The sequence below is a fragment of the Chlorocebus sabaeus genome, chromosome 26 (assembly GCF_047675955.1).
Source record: "Chlorocebus sabaeus isolate Y175 chromosome 26, mChlSab1.0.hap1, whole genome shotgun sequence".
In the NCBI taxonomy this organism is placed as follows: Eukaryota; Metazoa; Chordata; class Mammalia; order Primates; family Cercopithecidae; genus Chlorocebus; species Chlorocebus sabaeus.
Window position 1 is genome coordinate 13734193 of NC_132929.1, and position 15697 is coordinate 13749889.

Sequence of the window (15697 nt, forward strand, 5' to 3'; positions counted from 1 at the left end):
CTTGGAACCAACCCAAATGACCATCAATGATAGACTGGATTAAGAAAGTGTGGCACATATGCATAATGGAATATGATGCAGCCATAAAGAAGGATGAGTTCGTGTCCTTTGCAGGGACAGGGATGAAGCTGGAAATCATTATTCTCAGCAAACTAACACAGGAACAGAAAACCAAATACCACATGTTCTCACTCATAAGTAGGAGTTGAACAATGAGAACACATGGACACAGGGAGGGGAACATTACACACCAGGGCCTGTCAGGGGGCTGGGGGATAGGCGAGGGACAGCATTAGGAGAAATATCTAATGTAGATGATGGGTTGATGGGTGCAGCAAACCACCATGGCACGTGTATACCTATGTAACAAACCTGCACATTCTGTACATGTATCCCAGAACTTAAAGTATATTTTTAAAAAGCGCTGAAGGAAAATAACATGCCAACAAGAATTTTTTTACTGAGAAAAGCTGTCCTTCAGAAATGAGAGGGAAATTAAAATTTCCCGGAAAACAACAACAACAACAAAAAATTAAGAGAGTTAATCACAATTAGGCCTGCTTTACAGGAATTGCTAAAGGGAGTTCTTTAGTTCTTTAAACTGAAATGAAAATCTGCTAATTAATAACAAAAAACATATAAAGTAAAAGAAAACCTCTATGGTATAAGTAATACATAGCCATACTCAGAATTCTCTTATTCTGTAAGAATGTGTGTAAAACAATTTTATCCCTACTAGGAGGTTTAAAAGACAGAAGTATTAAAAACAACTGTAGCTACAAATTGTAAAGGAGTGCAAATTACAAAAACAAATGTATATTTTGACATCAAAATCATAAAAGTGGGGAAGGGTGAAAGTGTTAGAGCTTTTTATTGTGATTAAAGGCAAGTAGTAGTCAATTTAAACTAGCTTGCTTTAAGGATAACATATTTTAGGTAAGCCTCATAGTAACCACAAAGTAAAATCTATAGTAGTTACACAAAATAGAAAAGGAAAGGATCCAAAGCACATCGACATGGAAAATCATCACACCACACAGGAAGATAGCAACAGAGGAAGAAAAAAACAATCTACAACACAATGAGAAAACAAACTACAAAATGTCAATAGTATGTTCTTACTTACCAATAATTACCTTGAATTAAATTAGATTAAATTTTCTAATAAAAAGACCAAATGGCTAAATAGATTTTTTAAAAAATCCAACCATATGCTGTCTACAAAAGACCTACTTTACTAGTAAGAACACAGACTGAAAGTAAAGAGATGGAAAATCATATTCCACACAAATAGAAACCAAAAAAGAGTAAGGGGAGTGATACTTATATCAAAGTAGAGTTTAAGTAAGAAACCATAAAAAGAGGCAAAAAAGGTTATTACACATAATGAAGGTGTTAGTTCACCATGAACACATAACAATTGTAAATTTATAGGCACCCAACATCATAGCACATAAATACATAAAGCGATTATTGAATGATCTGAAGGGAAAGATAGATTTCAATACCGTAATAGTAGGGGCCCTTGATATCCTAGTTTCAAAAATGGACAGATCATCTTGACAGAAAATCAGGAAAGAAGATTGGACTTGAGTTGCACTTTAGATCAAAAAGACCTAATAGACATACACAGAACATTCCATCCAACAGCAACAAAACACACATTTTTCTCAAGTGCACATGGAACATTCTCCAGGATAGGTCATATGCTAGTCCACAAAACAAATCTGAACAAATATGATTTAAATCATACTAAATATCTTTTTAGATCACAATGGCATAAAACTAGAAATCAATAGCAGGAGAAATCTTGGAAGATATACAAATATGTGGAAATTAAACAACACACTCCTAACAAACAATAAGTCACAGAACAAATAAAAAGTGAAATCAATATTACCTTGAGACAAACTAAATTGGAAACACAACATACCAAAACATTTGAGATGGAGCAAAAACATTTCTAAGAGAGAAATATTTGGTGATAAACATCTATACCAAAAAGAGTAGGGCCCAGGCACAGTGGCTCACACCTATAATCCCAGCACTTGGAGAGGCCAAGGCTGGTGGATTGCTCGAGCCCAGGAGTTTGAGACTAGCCTGGGCAACATGGCAAAACCCCACCTCTATCAAAAATACAAAAATTACCTGGATATGGTGGCATGTGCCCTGTAGTCCCAGCTACTTGGGAGGCTGAGGTGAAAGGATCACTTGAACCTGGGAGCTTGAGGTTGCAATGAGTGAAAATTGTGCCAGTGCACTCCAGCCTGGGCAACAGAGTGAGGTGTTGAAAGAAGAAAGGAAAGGAAAGGAAAGGAAAGGAAAGGAAAGGGGAAGGGAAGGGAAGGGAAGGGGAAGGGAGGGGAGGGGAGGGGTGGGGAGGGGAGGGGAGGGTGGAAGGAAGGAAGAAGAAAGAAAGAGAAAGAGAGAGAGAGAAAGAAAGAGAAAGAAAAGGAAAGAAGGAAGGAAGGAAGGAAGGAAGGAAGGAAGGAAGGAAGGAAGGAAGGAAGGAAGGAAGGAAGGAAAAGAAAGAAAGAAGGAAGGAAGGAAGGAAAGAAAAAAAGAAAGAAAGAAAGAAAGAAAGAAAGAAAGAAAGAAAGAAAGAAAGAAAGAAAGAAAGAGAAAGAAAGAAAGAAAAAGAAAGAAAGAAAGAAAGAAGAAAGAAAGATCACAAATAAACAATCTTAGATTTAACATTACACCTCAAGGAACTAGCAAAAGGAAGAATGAACTAACCCCAAAATTAACGTAAGGAAGGAAATAACCAAGATCAGAGAAGAAATAAATAAAATAGAGATCAGGAAAACAATAGAAAAAAAATTAATGAAGCTAAGAGTTAGAGTTTTTTTGTTTTTTGTTTTTTTTTTGGAAAAGATAAACAAAATTGACAAACCTCTAGCTATACTAACTAGGAAGTTAAGATAGGATCCTCAAATATAATTAGAAATGAAAGAGGAGACATTACAACTGATACCACCAAAATATAAATGATCATAAGAAACTACCATGAGTAATTATATACTAACAAATATTATAACCTACAAGAAGCAGATAAATACTTAGACACATACAAGCTACCACAACTGAGCCATGAGAAAATAGAAAGTCTGAACAGACCACCAAACACACACAAAGAAAGACAATAAAAAATGGGCAAAAGATGTGAACACACATTTCTCAAAAGAAGACTTAAAAATGGTCAATAAGTGCATGAGAAAATGCTCAGCATTACTCCTCTTTAGGGAAATGCAAATAAGAATCACCCTACACCTGTTAGAATGGTTTTTATCAAAAAGATAAGAGATACACACTGAAGAGGGTGCAGAGAAACAGAAACTTTTAAACATTATCGCTGAGAAATGTAAATTAGTACAGTTATTGTAGAAAATAGTATCAAAGTTTCTCTAAAAACTAAAAATAGAACTACTATATTATCCATAATCCCATGTGTGGGTATATAGCCAAAGGAATTGAAATCAATATGTCAAGGGGATATTTGTACTACTCCATGTTCATTGCAGCACTATTCAGAAAAGCCGAATTATGGAAACAACCTAAGTGTCTATCAACAGATGGCTGGATAAAGAAAATGCGATATATATAGAAAGATAGACAGATAGATAGATAGATAGGTAGATAGATAGATAGATAGATAGATAGATAGATAGATATTCACACACACACACAATGAGACATGATTCAGCCTTAAAAAGGAAGGAAATCCTGTAATTTTCAACAACATAGATGAATCTATAGGACATTTTGCTAAGTGAAACAAGTCAGGACAGAAAGACAAATACCACACGATCTCCCTTAGATGTGAAATTTAATAAACTTGAACTCACAGAATTGGAGAGTAGAATGATGGTTACCAAAGGCTGGGGGTGGGAAAAGAGGGAATAGGAAGTTGTTGATTAAAGGGTACAAAGTTTCAGATAGGAGAAATATATTTTGAGATTTATTGCATAGCAGGGTGGCTATAGTCAATAGTAATATATATTTCAAAATAACTAGGAGAGTCCATTTTAGATGTCTCACTATAAAAAATGACAGGTAAGTGAGGTGATGGATAAGCTAATCAGTTTGACTTAATCACATCACATTATATAGATATATCAAAAGATCACATTGTACCTCATAAATGTATATGATTATGATTTATCAATCAAAAAGCATTTTTTTTAAAAAGTAATAAACAAAGTTGAGCCAAGATTAGAAGTACAATCTCTTCAGAGGGCTGTGCTGTGACTGTATAGCCCCAAAGGGAAGGGTGCAAGGGCTAACCCTCCAAACCTAGAGAGACAAGAGGACCAAAAGAAAGGATGGGAGATCTGCTCTCCCTATGCAACGTAAGTGAGGTGGGCTAAGTAAAGAGCCTCTAAACATATTTATATGCTAATCTTCACAACTTATAAATATACTTTACATGGTAAAAAGAGTCTCTGCAGATGTGATTAAGCATCTTTAAACACAGAGATTATCCTAGGTTATCCAGATGGACGGGATGTAATCACAAAGGTTTTTATAAGAGGGAGGCAGGGGGGTCAGAGTGAGAGAAGCAATATGCCAGTGGATGTAAAGGTGAGAGAGTCCCAGAGAGATCTGAAGATCCCATGCTCCTGGCTGCAAAGATGAATGACAGGGCCACACACTAGGAATGCAGGTGGGCTTTAGAAGCTCTAACTGGCAAGAAAATAGATTCTTTCCTGGAGCCTCCAGAAGGAATGCAGCTCTGCCAACACCTTGATTTTACCCCAGTGTATTAGTATGTTTTCACACTGCTATTAAAAACTGCCGGAGACTGGGTAAATTATAAAGGATAGAGGTTTAATTGACTCACAGTCCAGCGTGGCTGGGGAGGCTTCAGGAACTTACAATCATGGCAGAAGGCAAAGGGGAAGCAAGGCGCCTTCTTCACAGGCGGGAGGAAGAAGTGCTGAGTGAAGAGGCAAGAACCCCTTGTAAAACCATCAGATCTCATGAGAACTCCCTCACTATCATGAGAACAGCATGGGGGAAATAGCCCGTATGACTCAATTACCTCCACTCATTCTCTCCCTTGACACGTGGGGATTATGGGGATTACAATTCAAGATGAGATTCTGGTGGGGACAAAAAGCCTAACCATATCACCCAGTGAGAGCCATCTCAGACTTCTGACCTCCAAAACTGTACAATAGTAGATTTGCATTGTGCTAAGTCACAATATTTGTGGTAATTTGTCATAGTGGCATAGAAAACTAATACAAGAGAAAAAGGTTTAGAAAGTCCACTAGGACATCTTACTATATTTCTTCTAAATCCTGGTGAACACTGGGTACTGCTATCTGACACCACCAGTCGTTCACGGAACACACATTGGTATGCACTGCTCTAGACAGAAACTACAGTGACTTCTTTGTTGTACACTGAGCATACTGTGCCTTGGAAACTATTGTTTTCCTCCTCTTACCAAGCCCTTTTATGTTATCTGGTAAAGTTATTCCCTTCCTTTAGGATTAACTTAACCCAAAGTTACCTTCCTATGGAAGCTTCCCCAAATCACTTAAAGCTAGATGTTTCTTCTCTGTTTTCCAAAGTGCTTTCTACCTACTTTCTACCTTTCTTCAGTGTGACATTTATTACATTGTAGGGAGGGCCATACTAGGTACATGTCTGTCTCCCTTATGAAACTGAGTAGTCATCCACGGGTTATCCCATGATCTAGGTCAGTACATAATAGATGCTCAATAAAATATTTGTTAAAGAAAGAATGATAGGTATGTAGCCAAAGCTAAGTTAATGATGTCATTTATAGCATGACTATCTCAGCACAATATTACTTTGGTTAAACCAAAGATGCTCCAAAGTCTCAATGTATGGGAGATTCTCTACAATTATCAAATAAGACTAATTAAAAAATTAAATGTTTGTGTTTTCCATATATGGCAGAAAGAACACAGAGCTGGAAGTCTTGAGAAAAGAGTATGCAGTTACGTTGGAAGTTAGTGTAAATTGTTTATAAGACTTTGCATGTAAGTTATTCCAGTTATTCTTTTTTAGGAATCCTCCATTTAATGATCACTAACTAACTGCAAATTTTAAAGATAAAAGTTAGGGAAGCAAACTTAAAATAAAGCAAAGGATGATGAAAGCAGCTACCAAGCATTGGTTACCTCTGATGAAATGGCCTCATTAAAAACAAACAAAAAAACTGTTACTAATATGAAGCATACATAAATCACTGCTCCATGGTAGCATCACCATGTGATAATCAAGAAAATTCCCTTTTCCTGTTGCACTTTTCCAGCCTTCCAGAAGAAGGAGTCAGAAAATGTTCCGGGTATAGTCATACATGTGGGAGATCTTTTAATATTGACTTTTAATCCCAGCGACAGAGTTATTCCTTTTTGTCCTTACTTTTCTTGTATTTTTTATTTTGAATACTGATTTATAAAGGGTCAAAATATAAGTTGTTTTATATTTTGCTTATACTGAAAATTGTAATGCTTATACAAATAAAATCTTCGAATGCTTTTATAGGGATGGGGTCTCCCAGCAGAATGGGGCAAGGCATGGCACTGAAAAGTTAACAAGACAAAAACAGCTGCTCTAAAGCTGCACTCTGTGTTAATCAAACCATCTCCCGAATAGCAGGAAGGCTTATATCAAACACCTTAATTTGCCCCCAAGGCCCTATTTTTACCTTGATTTAACAATTCTCAATGATAGCAATCTGTTGTCCTCATCCCACACAAGGCCTCAAGCTTGGGGTTCTGCTGCTCATACCAGCTTGCCTTCGGTAGCCCCTCAAGGAGAAAAGCTCCCCAGGAAGGAGATAGAGCTTTATTTTTATTCCAGTTAAAGTCCCTGTCCAATCCATTAACAGCTTCGATAACCTTGGTCCAGGGCATTTCCTGCAGAAGCTATAACCAGCTGGGGTTAATGAACTCTCCCTACCATTTATTCCTGGGAGAGGCCATTGGCCTGAATTGTTACTTAATTACTCTTCTGTGTACAGCTTCATAAAGCAATGAAATGCCTTCTTTCAGGAAGAAGGGAGATGGTAATGGGGGTCATCAGAGGCCATTAATTTTACAAATAGTTTATTGGAAACTACAGTATGTTAAGAAGTCACTCTGGCTCACAAATCAACTCAATGTGGTCCTTACTAAGTAGAGATCCAAAACTTCACGAGTTTCCGTGACTCGCATACACAAAAAGTTACAAATGGTACAGAATCTTATCAAAGGAACATACCTTCAGGTATGCAGAAATATACGCTTTAGATTCTGCAACTGATCATACCTTCCCCTCCAACTCCTGTTCCTAAAGTTGGCAGGAAAGACTCACTAAAGTCAGTTTGAGATATCATAAAATTTTCCAATTTAAAAATCTCTTTCAGGTAATTTCTCAGTCTTTTAAGGAGATTCTCCCTCTCCAGTGTGCTGCTCTTTCCTAAGATGGTGGCAGGTACAAGGAAAAGCTATGTACCCAGGAAGCATCACAGGAAAAGGTTTGGGTTTTCATGCCTCCCCTTCCTGCTCCTAGATCTGCTGGACTCTGTGTCCACCTCAGCACAACTGGAGGGCTTCTCTGGTCCACCCAGCCTCTTACCACATCTACACCCCACTTCCGGGTCTGAGAATGCTCAATTGCTTTTTCTGCACCACCCTAGTTATACTCGCAACAACCTCCCCACCAGACACAGAGCGCATATACACACTGCATTCGCTCTTACCTCTTTCACCTGTTTGTTTGTTTCCTCACGGCAGTGTTCCCAAGCAAAACAGGCTCACTGCCCAATGTGCTGGAAGCCCATACTATGATGTAAGGTTTTTGAGGTTAAAAAAAAAACAAAAAAAAAACAACAGGTTTTTACTGTAGGTCTACCAACAAGGAGACAGGAATCCAACTAAAATCTGTCTACCTGCGCTGGCTTTCAGGCAGTACTTTTACTAGAAAAGGTTTAGGAAGTGGATTCTGGAATTAGCAAATGACTGGTAGAAGAAAAGGGGAGGTCTGAAAAGTCCTCGGGTATGCACAATGATCTCTTCATGCCTCCTTATGGGTCCCATGTGCAAATTTAGAGGAAATTAGTATGAAACTCGCAGTGGAAACTCAAGCTGTGACATTAGTAAGCTTGTTCTGCACAGACTCCAATTGGCCTTATTGGTTCCAACCAATTTCAGCTAGGGTTTTGTTTTAAAACCTCTCAAATAGAGGGAGTTTCAGCATTTCTGCAAGTTGTTCATTTTCTTATCTGCTATTCTGCAAGCTCAAGAATTTCTGTTAGTCACTGGTTTCTTTAACTCTTTGGGGTATGGTTTCAGCAGTCTCCTCTTTTATCATATCAAGTAAAACTAATTTTATTTATTTTATTGATTGTGTTACCGGTCCCCCCTACACACATGCACACACACACACACACACACACACACAGGTACACATACACATCTTAGAATATAAACTTCATGAGGTCAAGGGCTTTGGGCTGCTTTGTTCACTCTTTCTCTCCAGTGCTTGGAACAGAGCCTAGAAGACACACATCATGCTCATTCAGTGTTTCACTGTTTGTTGAATGAATGAGTAGTTAGTTGGCTATATGATGAAATTAGACTGCCGGCGAAAGGACCTAGACTTTCCATTTTAGTCACACTGGGGCAGGAAGAGAGCTTTATCTGCCAGAGAAATAAAAGATAGAGGCTGCCCCTTCAAACTACCCAGAAATCAAATCCGTTGAACCTACTGCTAATTAGGGCAGACTTGGCCATGAAATCCATACACTTATCTAGGCTCTAGACTCTACACAAATGATGAGAAACCATTGCCACCGACCCCACTATGACATGTTGCCCCACCCATCCTATGTCAAAAGAAGAGTCATGACCTCTCAGAATGTTCTGAGATTCTACTGGATAGTTCCAGTGGAGAAAGATTAGACTCCTCAGAAGCTAATTGACCAGGGAAGGATCAGGGAGACAAGATACACCAAAAGGGAGAGGTAGAGTTTATAGAAGAAATAAAGGGGAAAAAAAGAAACTAAGGGGAAGAGAGAGCCAAATGATTTACATGTATTTGGTTTTCTGAGCCCGCTTTAATACTAAAGATCTTAATATCTGGAAATTCTGGCATACACCAAGATAGAGAGCAAAGATTATTTTTCAGGGCAGTTGTAAACCTACATCCATGCCCATAGTGCTTTATGGAAAGCAACTGGCCTAGAGCAAAAAGAGACTTAAATATTGATTACCTCTATTTCTTTATATTGTCTTGTATAAACTTCCACAGGGTTTTACGTTGATAAACCATCTCTGACTATGTCTACTAATAGGATGTATATTCCAGCATTATCTCTGTATCCTGACCGTATCTTTACTAGGGTATAATCAGATCATGGGCAGAAGAATCAAAGGGCTGAGTTTTGTCATGGTTAAAATGTGGGGATTCGAGGGAGAAAACAAGTTAACTTAATTTGGTTTCTACATTTTGGGAATCTTCCCCAGTTACTCTGTTCTTGATAAATGCACCCATTTTTCCAATTCATTAGATACATCTCTGTTGGCATTTTAGGGAATCTACAATGGAAGGACACAAGAAAGATCAACTGGATTAAGTAGTCATGATTATGCAAAGCCACATCCAGAGACCAAGGTGTAAAGCAGGTTTGCTATTGACCCCTTCCCTCATCTTCCAGCCTTCTTCTCACCTTCTACTCCTGTTATGCACCCACCTCCACACCCGACCCCAAGCATGCCATACCGTCCTGAAGTAATTACTATAAATCCCCCATCCAAGCAAGCCCTTCCAAGATAGGACTTAACTTTCCAATGTTATCCTTCATTCCTATCTAAAACAAAAGCCCCGGTGCCTCACTACACTAGTTGTGGTTAATCAATTCAAACACAAACCAATGAATTAATTGACATTAGAAGAAAAAGAAAAATATATCAAAAGCCTCCCATGTACCCTTTCTAAAATACTCTAGAGTTACCATTATTTCATTTAAATTTACTTCAAAAAAGATGTTTGCATTTTTGAAAGCTATGCCTAGAGCCTGTGTGTGTGTGTGCTTAATGGAATGACTCTCATGGTAAAAATTTCAGACTTTGTAGCAGACAAGTGAGGGAGAGGTGTTGAGCTGGGAGGAGGAAGGGAAAGAATGAAGCCCTATTATGCTGGTGGAAACCCCTTGTGGCTATGCAGAATGCCAGGCCCAACCAGAAGTGATGTGCCAGGTGCTGAGATAAAAGTGTTCAATAGATGTGTATTGTATGAGCGGGTTTTGTGAATAGTTTATCTAAGAAAAGATTTCCAAGAGAAACATTTCTCTTCAATGCTAGGGGTTATTTAAGGAAGCAAAGCTTCTCATGAAACCAGAGTGGAGGTGCACCATTAGATTGAGCACTTTGGAGGAGAAAGCCTGGGAAAGACCCTTGCTGACTGAGCTGAGAATTATCAAAACAGTTGTAAAGCATGATCAAGAAATGTAATTTTTCAAGAATGAAAATGGTATGCCCCCAGAGAGAGCAAGGTTAATAAACTAGATGTCTTCTAAATATCTTTTTTGGCCCAATGATTATTGATCTCGAGATAACTGGCCCTTGTTCATTTTGGGGGCTGAGTCTATAGGTTGGAGAAAATGGAAATCTTTAGATTGGCTCAGTCAAAAAGAAACATTATCAGTTTGAACACGGACCTTGAAAGGGATATGCAGAGAATGGATGAAGCAAATCAGAAACTTCTTCTCAAAATCCAAGAGAGAGAAGATAAGATTCAGAGGTGAGTATTAAGGTTTCATGAGGGAAGGTCCCAATCCAAAGAAGGGGTGGAGGATCAAAACCAAAACTGAATTTTCCTGCTTGTTCTAGAGACCTCTATCTTGTGTGTCAGGAAGTTACTTCTTGATTCTTTGACATTTCTCTTGAACACTGAAGCACAGCAAGTTTCAAATAGATTCCTACAAGATGGAGTTGAGAGAACATTGGGGTGTTTGGCTTAGGAATCAGGCAGGTCTTCCTTTTTATAATACTGAAGTGATCATGATCCTGTGGATTCAGTAAGGAAGAGTTTTCAGCTTAAGATTCATGTACACTGTCCCTGAAGTTCCCTTATATCAGACATCTGTGTTTTGTCAGTTCTGAAACTGCCAAGCATGGGTCTTCATGGCATATGCTTGTGTTGTCCAGGCTGGAAAGTGAGATCATTCAGACGGGGGACCTGGTGGAAGATGAAGAGTGGGAGAAGGAGAACCACACCACGATGGAAAGGGAAAGAGCCTTGCAGGAGCTGGAGGAAGAAACAGCCAGACTTGTAAGCAAGAAGTTGGGAAGAGCCGTTTAATAGGTTGCATTCCTCATTCCATCCTTCATCAATTATCAGATAAGCTTATCTCTCCTCTTTATACATGAAGAGTAGCCACCTCAAAAGTCATGACAGAATTTGTCCATGCATGGAAGGGGATGTGTTTGGCCTCTTGGGCAATGTTTAATAATTGGGAAGCCCTACAGATGGGCATCTATATCCCTGTATTTTACCTGTCGTTTGATTTCAATATACACACAACATTATGCAAATAAGGTCAAGTTACTGAAGGAAAATATAGCTGGGGTGAAATGGACAGCAATCAACTGAATGAGAACAGGTGGAGTACAGAGGAAGACTTACACTGTTATTTCTCTCTCACAGGAAAGGAAGAATAAGACATTGGTTCACAGTATAACAGAACTTCAACAAAAGGTGAGGTGGGGTTCTTGTGTTCTCCAGTGCCCCCACAACAGCCCCACTCATCAAAGAGGCAAGGTTGGGGGGAAGTGATCATAGAGGAACCCGTAAGTCAGAGAGGCCTGTATGGGGAGTGCATACTACTCTCTAATCCACTCTCCTGAGGCCAAGGTTCATGACCTAAATGTTATGGATTTTCTCTGTAAGCATGAGGGGAAAGGAATGGATGGAATATTTAGTAATCTCATGGGTTCTTCATTCTATCGCCAGAAAATGGGTTCCAACAGATACTCTGTTGAAGTCATTGACTGGAACCTTTGTGGTGAGAGGTTAATTTTACTTTCGAAAGAGAACTTTCAAACAACAACAACAATAATTAACTTAATCCCCAAGGATTTCCTTTTTCTTACCTAGCCATTTCCAATACCTCAATACCTCCTCAGAATACAGTGGGCTTCCAATGACTACCCTACTCTCTGACCATGAGTAGAGAGTAGCCCTCTACTGTAGAGGGCTGTATCCCTGAGTAACCCAGTATGAATTAGGGGTTAAGGAAAGTACTCCTGCCTTGAGTGGACTCTAGCATCAGTGGCCAAGACTAGTGAGAAGAAGATGGAGGTAGAACAAAGAGGTTTTCCATAGGTCACCAAATATCTACCAAAGGACTATGTCCTGGAAAGTTTTATCAAGGCCATAGTTACTAATCTCCACACACCAGAGAAAGTCTTTGCCTTCTACACCTTTTAATTTAGTACATTTTTTTATTTGAAACTATAGCTTACAAGGAAATCACAAAAGATAACCAATTGTGAACAAAGCAGTCCAGATGGAGCCCTAGAAGAGACAAAGGTAAATGAAAAAGCAACCCTAAATGTGGTCGGGCTAAGTAACCAGGAAATAAGCTGTTAAGTTGGAAATCATTGTCAACGTTGTGACAAATTCTTGGTAGTTTTCCCCCATATCAAGCTTAAGCTTGAGCCACTGAGTGCTGAATTCTTCTCTGCCCTTAGTAAGGAACGTCACTCTTAAGTCTTATTTATTGTTCTCTCTTCTGTTAGGAAGAGGAGGGCACAAATGCATATGTAATATGTGGGGGCAGTTAAAGTCCCCAGTTTAAAGCCACAGCACATAATTTGGTGTATGAAGTTGGATAATTTAATTACTCCCTCTTAGCCTCAGTTTCAAGATTAAATGAAATTGTGTATATAAAATATTCTCTCCTTTAAGTTTTACATAATTATTTAAAAGTCTTGCTGAGGTGCATGTATGAATTAAGAGAGGCAGAACTAGGATTTGTAAGTCTACTGAGTGCTCGGCAATTTATGTACCCTGTCATGGATTCCAATCTAGAAAAGGATTCAATTAGTCACTCAAGTATTTAATGTGACCACTACCTGCTAAGCACATCATACTCTGCTTGGCATGTCTCTAATTGTGTTCCAGAGATAAGAACCTGAGACCAACCACAACCTATTTGATGAGAGAGAGAGAGAAATTTTTTGTATATATTCAGGGGGTACAAGTGCCATTTTGCTAACACTGACGTGTTGCATTGTGGAGACTTTATTTTTCTTCAGAGAACAGATAAAATTTTTTTGACACCTTCTCTAGAATTACATCTTTGTCCTTGCCTTATCTAACTTCTCTTTACCCTCTAAAGCCTACACTTGGTTGTGTGTATGAAGCCTCTGAAGATTTGGATACATAGAAAATAGAAATAGAAAATGAAAGTATGGAGAATTACTCCCCTATCTTCTCCTGGCCAATTTAGTTTTGATGACCAGAAAAATAGGAAGTCCAAAGCCACCAAATAAGCTTGCTTGGCTGTGCTCATTCACATAAGTTATCTGGAAAGAGAAATCTGGAAGAAATTGGAGCCCAAATTAGGAAGAGCTATAAAGACCCCTGACTGCACTTGCCATATGATTCCAGTGGTCAGGACACTGATTTTCTTACAAAATCACTTATTTTTCCCAGAAAATAAGCCCAGTCAGAATTGAGTGGTGACACTTTAAGTCTGGCTGTGCTCACTATGTCAGGTAATAGAGAAGAGAGTCTAGTGTTAGTCAGAATAATAGCCATTATTTTGCTGGCTAGCCCTAAAGAATTCTAGAGTATTGTTTAATCCTTTGAACCACTCTTTGCCCATGTATTTTATTGAATTATAAGGTGATATCTGTAATTCTGTGAAATGTACAGAATCTCTTTTGCTTCTGTTCCTCTGGCATGCTAGTCATCAGTGCAGCAGCTTTAATGGAGTGTCTAATTCAACCCTTTGTGACTCACACTATTGGCTTGAAACTATATATCCCTTAACACATTTGGATAACTGGTCCTGGATGTAACTAACTGAAGAGTGAAGCAACTCTCAGAAGAATCTGGATGTGAAATAATGGCACCTAGGTGAAAGTGGGAACAGCAGAACCAAAAAGGGAAGGAAGAATGGACATGTCTGCTCTTCCGCCAAATTATCTCCCAAATGTATCCATTCCTCTCTACCACTTCTGTTACTACTATCCTTTTGCAAGCCACCATAACCCCTTACCTGGACAACAGAAGTCACCTCTCAACCAGTCTCCCTGCTTCTACGCTCACACCCAAACGATCCTTTTTTTCAGACACAGAAAAGGCTATTCTCTAAAAACATGAATCAGATTGTGTCTTTAGATGTCAAGCCTCTCCTGCCTTCTCACTGCAATTAGAACAAAGAACTGAAATCCTTTTAGAAGCCACAAGGCCCTACACAATCTAGCCCCTGTCTGCCTTATCCCACCTTGCTTCCTACCTACCAATTTCCCTTACGCTCTGGTCACACAACTCCCTCACACAAGCTAAATCTGTGATAACCTCATAGTCCTGGCCCTTGCCCTACCCTTCACAGAGAACATCTTTATTCCAGATCTCCATTTAGCTAGCATTTATCATTTAGGCTTTAGCTCAGGTATCATCACATCAGGGAGGCCTTTGCCTCCTCTCACACCACCACTACCATCACTATCTTTAAACATTAATGTTTTTGTTTCCTTCATAGCACATACCATTATCATGTAGATGTATTTGTTGTCTTCCTACTAGAATGCCAGCTCTGCGAGGGTGGAGAGCTGGTCCATCCTGTCTACTACTGTATCCTAAGTACTACTCCCTGCCCCCCGACACACACATGCTTCACTCCAGCATAGCAGCTGATGTAGAATGGTCTTTTTCCAAGTATTGAAGGAAATAAAAGGGCAAGCAAGGCATACAGGGAGGGAGAAAGGAGTGAACAAACACCTTAGAGTCTGACTGACTATATTAAAGGAAAAGGAAGAGTAAAGTTTTTCAAAACTGGTATTGTTTTTCAGAGAAATGGCTAAGAGTACGAAGCTCAGAACTGAAGTTTAGGGATGAAGGTAGCATCACATGAAGACTAAAAGATAAGGAGTATAAAAGAGCAAGTTTAACAAGCAGTTGGAAAGGGTGCTGGGTGGCTTAACTCCTCCATCAGGAGACGTGTAAAGTCGTGGCCCTGAGGCTCCTCACGGCTCGTGAGACCACCTTGGTGACAGCATTCCATTCCTGCACAGCTTTCACCTTGCTAAGTTAGCAGTCTCTTTTGCTTTCTTTAGGTTAAGTTACAACAGCTGGAAGCTTCCTATGCACGCCAAGAGAAGGAGCTGCTCAAGGTAACAGCAGGAACTTCAGTGTGACTTCTCCCCGAAAAGGGAAATGTGATCTTTGGTCAGACAATCTATTTCTCAAATGATTGATTTACATAAAGGTTCCAGATCCAAGACCATGATGGGGCTAGGGAGGGGTAAAAAAAGGAAGATAAACACAATCCCTGAGGTGACCTTCTGTTCAATGTTTTTTTACAGAATACACTCAACAGTTTATATCTTGCAAATATTAGTATCTATCTATTCCTCTCCCAACTGCTCCCAAATTCCACCTTTGACCAATAACTCCCATTTAGCTTATTTACCCTAAAAAAAGGAAATCCATTTACCTGTACAGC

At 39.1% G+C, this 15697-nt stretch overlaps 1 protein-coding gene across 5 annotated transcripts in view; it reads left to right on the forward strand.

Annotated features, from left to right (window-relative positions):
* Positions 1 to 8928: 8928 nt before the first annotated feature.
* Positions 8929 to 15697, forward strand: part of TMCO5A (transmembrane and coiled-coil domains 5A) — a 63813-nt gene continuing 57044 nt past the window's right edge. For 4 of the 5 annotated variants that reach the window (XR_012091454.1, XR_012091455.1, XM_038009823.2 and 1 more), the window contains exons 1-7: positions 8929 to 8983; positions 9553 to 9644; positions 10612 to 10761; positions 11169 to 11292; positions 11668 to 11718; positions 12481 to 12552; positions 15309 to 15365. Coding sequence is in view for 3 of the 5 variants with exons in the window: in XM_038009823.2 (XP_037865751.1) it covers positions 10622 to 10761; positions 11169 to 11292; positions 11668 to 11718; positions 12481 to 12552; positions 15309 to 15365 (444 nt within the window). In the remaining 2 variants the exon portion in view is untranslated. Of the gene's footprint in view, positions 8984 to 9552; positions 9645 to 10611; positions 10762 to 11168; positions 11293 to 11667; positions 11719 to 12480; positions 12553 to 15308; positions 15366 to 15697 lie in introns of those variants that run through there. The other variant, XM_073012044.1, reaches the window with a different exon arrangement.